Source organism: Alnus glutinosa, chromosome 2 (assembly GCF_958979055.1).
Source record: "Alnus glutinosa chromosome 2, dhAlnGlut1.1, whole genome shotgun sequence".
In the NCBI taxonomy this organism is placed as follows: Eukaryota; Viridiplantae; Streptophyta; class Magnoliopsida; order Fagales; family Betulaceae; genus Alnus; species Alnus glutinosa.
In genome coordinates this window covers 17,319,335-17,326,532 of record NC_084887.1, presented here as the reverse complement: position 1 = coordinate 17,326,532, position 7,198 = coordinate 17,319,335, and the positions used below count along the sequence as shown (strand labels likewise).

The following is a 7,198-nucleotide window of genomic DNA, read 5'->3' as shown; positions in this document are numbered from 1 at the left end:
ACACATTGGACTCTATCTTGGGCATAGGATAGACTTCTTCTTTTGACCTACCTCTTGGCTTTTACTCTTTGATTTCTTTTGTAATTCCTACATAACATAATTTCTTGCATTAATATATCATTTAATCTTAATATTAATATTTGATCAATATTCCACAATTATTCCACAATTAAATATAAAATGCAATAATTAAATTATAATAAAGTATGATAATACTTATTTTAATAGGAAAAATAAGCACTTTTAAGCTATTATCATGACTTTCTTGCTGCCAACTTGCTGCCAACAGAAACAGGGGTTGTCTCCCCTGTTTCTTTGGCCTGGGTTGGTCCCCTAGGTAGGAGGGACCACCCAACATTTAATACGGTAGGAACAGAGTTTAGTTTTTTTTTTTTTTTTTCTTTGACACGTCCACAAAAGAGGAAGAGGGAGGATTTGATCTAGTAACCTCCGCTTCATGAGACATGATCCCTAACCGATTGAACTACCCATTGAGAACCAGAATTTAGTTGTACGTTGTTTTCCCCCTCAAAAGGCTAAAGAAAAGCCAAAACCATCTAAATGCCAAATCATTTGTATTATTTAGGAGTTTACTAAAAATTCTTTTACAAGCTGACATGTTAATTGATAATTCATAAAATGATTTAGAAAAAATTATTAGTTAATTTAATTAGTTAGTAGTTGACTTATTAATTATATATTCTTAAGAATAAATTTATTATTCACATTTATTTTATCACACTTCACACTAGCTGATATGGCACGAGTTGAATAGTCATTTAAAAAAATAAAACTTTCTACTTTTCATTCAGTTCATGTCACGCCAACGATGTGAAGTGAGTGTGATAAAATAAGTATGAAGTGTAGCCATACTGGCCATATTTACTTACATGACTTGTTTTAAATGACTTATACTTTTGATTTGTTAAGTGATTGATATGGTAAATGTTTTAAAACACGTCATGTCAGTCATTATGATATAAGTATATGATAAAGCAGAATCTAGTATGAGGGTGATAAACTGATTAGCATAAAAGCTATATTAATTAACCAAATATAGGAACTGTCAAAGGAATTAGTGGCAAATGAGGATTACCATAAAAAAATCCAATCTCAAAACAAGCAGATTGTTTTAAACCTTACTTAATTGTTGTTTACTTATTTATTTTGACAACACAATTTTTTAGTAGACTATTATCATACCACTGAAAATTTATAATTAAGGCCCCCTGCGCTAGCTTGATAAGTCTATTCAACAAGTATTGAAATCTGTATAATTAAATGTGATTTTCCATCAATCTTTTCAGAGGTTTGGTTATGAAAAATGAAATGCATGCTTCCCTAAATTCCTATCTTTGATGTGTATAACCGATAAGCATTTTTTCTTTTTCTTTTTTCCTTTTAAAAAACGTGCAGATCCAGCCTATAGAAAATCATTACAATTAACTCAATATTGGAAAAAAAAAGAAAAGAGATAGGGAGAGAGAAGTTGAACATTTATAAATTTAAAGTCTCGCATTCATACTTAAAATTGCAATTATTATAAATTGCTTCCAATTGTTAACAGTAATTATACATTATGTTCCTAATTTCTGAAAATATTCATTAAAATTTATTCTAATTAGGAGTAAATTAAATGACATCGTTTTTTATCAGTGACATGCCCTTGTTGCATGAAACTCATTGATTGGTCCTCAATTGGCCCTCAAAATGGACCCGGATTGAATTGTTTTGATTCCAAATCTAAGAACAAAATTATTCCGCTGCCTCTTTTTTGAAGCTTTGAGCCTCCTATAAGGTTTCGTTTGAGTTTGCGAATTCAAAAGGAGCGATTAAAAATTACGATTTTAAAATGTGTGATTTAAAAAAAAATGATTTTTAAAAACGCAGTTAAGCGTTTAGCAAAATCGCAGTTTAGCATTTTTAATCGCAAATTAACCTTTAAAATAATGCTTTTTTGAAAAAATAGATTTTTTGTGTTTTCAAATCACAATTTGTAAAAACGTAATTTCCAAACGATTTATGTTCTGCAATTTGATTTAAAATCATACTTATTGTATACGAAATTGCAATTCTAAACGCACCCTAAGAATATACTATTGGATAATAACTTAATTATATGACATTTAAGTTCATATATATATATATATATAGAGAGAGAGAGAGAAATTTCACTTTAACTCTTCAAATATTCATTACTTTTGCGAACGATAGAACAATAGGTCTAGAAAATAGATTTCTTAGATTTATTATAAGACTCTAATTTATACATGAATTCTCACGTGGCATGTCAAATACTAAAATAAGAAAATGATCATGTGTACGTAAAGAAAAGTTTATTCGTTTGACATTAATATTCTATCGTACAACAGATGGCATGCTTTTTTATTTAGATTGTTTCAAAAGAGAAAAATATTATTATTATTATTATTATTTTATAAGTATAGAAGAATTTTTTTTTTTTTTAGAAAAGTAAATTTCTTTCAAGAATAATTTAAATAGTGTGTATTTTATTAAATATTATTTATAAATTCACGTGGTAAGGTACTTCTAATCTCTTTTGTTTTTTTTCTATTTTAAGTAGGTACTGGGATCTCATATCCCTTATCTGATTTTGTTTTGTGTTTTTTCTCAGAACATTTCTAAGCATATTCCATAAATATCTTTTTGGTTTGCCAAACTACGCTAACAACCATTTTAGCGTGTCGGCGAGTCGATGTCAATGCATTTTGCATGCGTCAGATGGTGACCCACATGGGCCCTATGTGGGCCAGCCTCGGCCTTTTCACTTACGTGTCCAAAGTTGAATTCATAGGCCACAGCTACCTCGCGACTCCCGCCCCCACAAAATTAAAACACTTGAAACCAAAAAAAAAAAAAATATAATAATAAGAATAAGAATTTTCAATTTTCTGTGCATTGCATATTTATAAATAGCTCACTCTATGTCCCTTCTCTCCTCACACTTTGCAAATCTCTCCTCTCTCTCTCTCTTTGGGTCTCTCATTCTTCTTCTCATTGTCTATATTCATTCAAAAAAAAAAGAAAAAGAAAAGAAAGCAAAATTTGTAAGTATCTCTCTCTCTCTTTAATGTCACATAATGTCACTCAGCTACGGCTGGTAATCACGGATTTGTTCTGCTTTTTAATGTTCTTGAAGTAAGTTCAATGCTTTTGTAGTGTCACTTAGTTATAAATTGTGTTTAGATTGATTTCATTATATAAAGGATCTGTCTTTTTTGGGGTTTGGGATTTGGTTCTGTTTTGGCATTGTTCCTGCACATCTGATTGTTTATATACGTTGCGTTTATTGGGTTCTGTTTGTTTCTCCGCTAAACGGTGTGAGAAAGAAGTGGGTTTTTGCTGATAGATAAGGATGTTGGATATTTTAAGTTTGTAGGGTTTTTGTTTTTAGTGTGAGATATTGGATCACTTGTCCAAAGCAGGGGAAAAAAGAGAGACTATATTTATGTTTGCATTGGATTTTGCTTTTGACTGTTGGAAGTTTGTACTGCTCTATTTGTTTCAATGCAAAATAGTCCGGAATAAAGGCTTTTTTTTTTCCTACTAGTTTTGTTTTTCCAATGAAATTATCTCTTTGAAATGTATTTCTCAAGGGAAACATGAATATGAGGTGGAGTAATTTTTCTGTTTTTAGTGCTAGTTGGTGGGGCATGATAAGTGCTGCCTAATTTTTACAGTAAACGATGAATTGAGATTGATAGAGCCTTTAGAAAGAAAGAAAAGTTATATATTTGCAGTATTTCCTGTGATCAATAAAGCAAATTGAGGTGAATTTCTATTGGTGGGGTTTGTCTCTTTCACTTTTTGGAATTGTCTTGTCTTCACACCTCAATTCTAGTTTTTTCTTGGTTATTAATTTTTATCTGAGATCAGATCCCAAAAACTAAAATTTCTTCTGAAACTATTCTTAAGACGAGTGAAGTGGTCCTAATTTCCAATTTTTACTTGTGATTTCGTATCCTACTTGCTGATTTTTTTTTTTTTTTTGTTTCTCCAATGCTTCTGGGTATACTCTATCTATTTTATGCCTTTTAATCTGAGATTTTAAGTCAATTTTTTTTTTTAATTTTTTTTTATTTATTTATGCTGGGTTATGTAGAAGCTGGTTGGATATGGCTGCTACATACGAACCAAAGAACATCCTAATCACTGGAGCCGCTGGCTTCATAGCATCCCATGTTTGCAACCGGCTCATCAGGAACTACCCTAATTACAAGATTGTTGTCCTCGACAAGCTTGATTACTGTTCAAATTTGAAGAATCTGCTACCCTCGAAATCTTCCCCCAACTTCAAGTTCATCAAAGGAGACATTGGCAGTGCTGATCTTGTCAACTTCATCCTCCTTTCCGAGTCTATCGATACCATAATGCACTTTGCAGCCCAGACTCATGTTGACAACTCCTTTGGCAATAGCTTTGAGTTCACTAAGAACAATATATATGGCACCCATGTGCTGCTAGAGGCCTGCAAAGTCACTGGCCAAATCAAGAGGTTTATCCATGTGAGCACGGATGAGGTTTATGGGGAGACAGATGAAGATGCTGTGGTAGGGAATCATGAGGCTTCTCAGCTCCTTCCAACGAATCCGTATTCTGCTACTAAAGCTGGGGCGGAAATGCTTGTTATGGCATATGGACGATCATATGGATTACCTGTGATAACTACCAGAGGTAATAATGTTTATGGGACCAACCAGTTCCCTGAAAAGATGATTCCGAAATTCATCCTCTTGGCCATGAAGGGAAAGCCTTTACCAATTCATGGGGATGGTTCTAATGTTAGGAGTTATCTCTACTGTGAAGATGTTGCGGAGGCATTTGAGGTCATTCTCCACAGGGGTGAACTGGGCCATGTCTACAACATTGGTACAAAGAAAGAAAGGAGAGTGATTGATGTGGCCAGGGAAATTTGCCATCTTTTCTCTTTGAATCCAGATACCCATATTAAGTTTGTGGAGAATAGGCCTTTTAATGACCAGAGATACTTTTTGGATGACCAGAAGCTGAAGAGCTTGGGATGGTTCGAACGAACTTCGTGGGAAGAGGGTCTAAAGAAGACCATGGAGTGGTATGTCAATAATCCTGATTGGTGGGGTGATGTTTCCGGAGCACTTCTCCCACATCCAAGAATGCTAATGGTTCCTGGAATTGAAAGGAAGTTTGATAGGCCTGATGTTAGCAATTCTGCTTCCTCTTTTGCAGTAAATAATCCTACTCCGAGCCGAATGGTTGTTCCAGCTCCAAAGAACAATCCCTCTACTCAGAAGCCAGCTCTGAAGTTCTTGATTTATGGTAGAACAGGGTGGATTGGGGGACTTCTTGGGAAAATTTGCGACAAGCAAGGGATACCCTTTGAGTATGGAAGAGGGCGTTTGGAGGAAAGGTCACAACTCTTGGCAGATATTCAGACTGTTAAGCCAACCCATGTTTTCAATGCTGCTGGAGTGACTGGCAGACCTAATGTGGATTGGTGTGAAACTCATAAAACGGAGACGATCCGAACCAATGTTGTAGGTACTTTAACCTTGGCAGATGTCTGCAGAGAGCATGGCCTCCTAGTGATGAATTATGCTACTGGCTGTATTTTTGAATATGATGCTGCACATCCATTAGGGTCTGGAGTTGGGTTTAAGGAGGAAGACAAACCTAATTTCACTGGTTCTTTCTATTCTAAAACCAAAGCCATGGTAACTTCTTCCACCGTTCATTTCAATTATGGTTTTCATCTTGAAAATTTCTGAATATACCTGCAAACTGAAATCTCGCTTTCAATGGTTTTGCCAGGTTGAAGAGCTTTTGAGAGAATATGACAATGTCTGCACTCTCAGAGTCCGTATGCCGATATCGTCCGATCTCGGCAACCCACGTAACTTTATCACCAAGATTTCACGATATAGCAAAGTGGTTGACATTCCAAACAGCATGACTATCTTGGATGAGCTACTGCCCATTTCAATTGAGATGGCCAAAAGGAATTGCAGGGGCATTTGGAACTTCACAAATCCTGGTGTTGTGAGTCACAATGAGATTCTGGAAATGTACAAGAACTACATTGACCCCAAATTTACATGGTGTAATTTTACACTGGAAGAACAGGCCAAGGTTATTGTTGCCCCTCGCAGCAACAATGAAATGGATGCGTCCAAGCTGAAGAAAGAGTTCCCTGAGCTGTTGCCAATCAAGGACTCGCTGATTAAATACGTTTTCGAGCCCAACAGGAAGAGTATTGCCGGAGGAGTTTCAAAATAAGCATATCATGAACTCAGGCCGAAGGGCCAATTTATGCATTCTTTTCCTCTGCTTGTTACCATTCTTATTCATCATATATTCCTATGCTTCATTTTTATAAGTTCCATTATATCTTATAATAGCTACCATAATTCCCCACGAGGTAATATTGTTTGTTAGTTCAATCTGGGCATTGTGAGTTCTGAATTGCTTCAGAATATCTAAATAACGTCCATTGCGAGCTTCTGGCCGGACTTATCTAAGTAATTTATTTTTTTAATCTTAATAAAGTTTTTTATTTATTAACGTTTGATCCTTCTTTTGTTCTAACTGAGTTTAAAGCTTATGAAATTCTGCTTAAGTTTTTGTTAAAGTTACTTCATCCATCCCAAGTCTAAAGTAACTTTCATTATGAATCGTCTTCTTTCATTTAAGAAAAATACTACTCATACTTCTATATACTCACTTCCCAACGTAACAATGAAATGACTCACCATTGAATATTATATGTATTTTCATTCATTATTTCATCTAATAGTAATTTTTATTGTTACGTCATGTAATACTCTAAAATATTAATTAGGGTTAAGAGTGCCTTAAATAAAACTCAACAATGTTAGCATTGGATGTAAGTTGGAATTTTGGGATTTTGTAATTTTTTGCCTTAGTCGAACGATCGAAAAAAGAAAGGCTGAACAATCATGAGGAAATGCTAAAAGATCGAGAGGAAAGATCAAATATTCGATGCAACCTTAGCCACAAACGTTCAACACGAGGACCGAACGTACGTTCGATAATAGTGACATGCAATTATAATTTTGACACTTCAGCCATATTGTACGTGCATGAGAGCCTATTTATTTCTCCTTTACGCTCATTTGCCTCATTTTGGATGCCTAATGCCTGAGTAAACCCTAGACTATGAGAGGAGGTGAGTTATGGATAG

At 34.6% G+C, this 7,198-nt stretch overlaps 1 protein-coding gene across 1 annotated transcript; it reads left to right on the top strand.

Annotated features, from left to right (window-relative positions):
• The first annotated feature begins 2,973 nt into the window (after positions 1–2,973).
• On the top strand, positions 2,974–6,558 carry LOC133859825 (trifunctional UDP-glucose 4,6-dehydratase/UDP-4-keto-6-deoxy-D-glucose 3,5-epimerase/UDP-4-keto-L-rhamnose-reductase RHM1-like). The gene is made up of 3 exons (XM_062295372.1): positions 2,974–3,068; positions 4,124–5,711; positions 5,809–6,558. Exons 2-3 carry the CDS (start codon positions 4,137–4,139, stop codon positions 6,271–6,273), a joined length of 2,040 nt encoding a protein of 679 aa, XP_062151356.1. The 5' UTR covers positions 2,974–3,068; positions 4,124–4,136; the 3' UTR covers positions 6,274–6,558.
• The last annotated feature ends 640 nt before the right edge of the window (positions 6,559–7,198 follow it).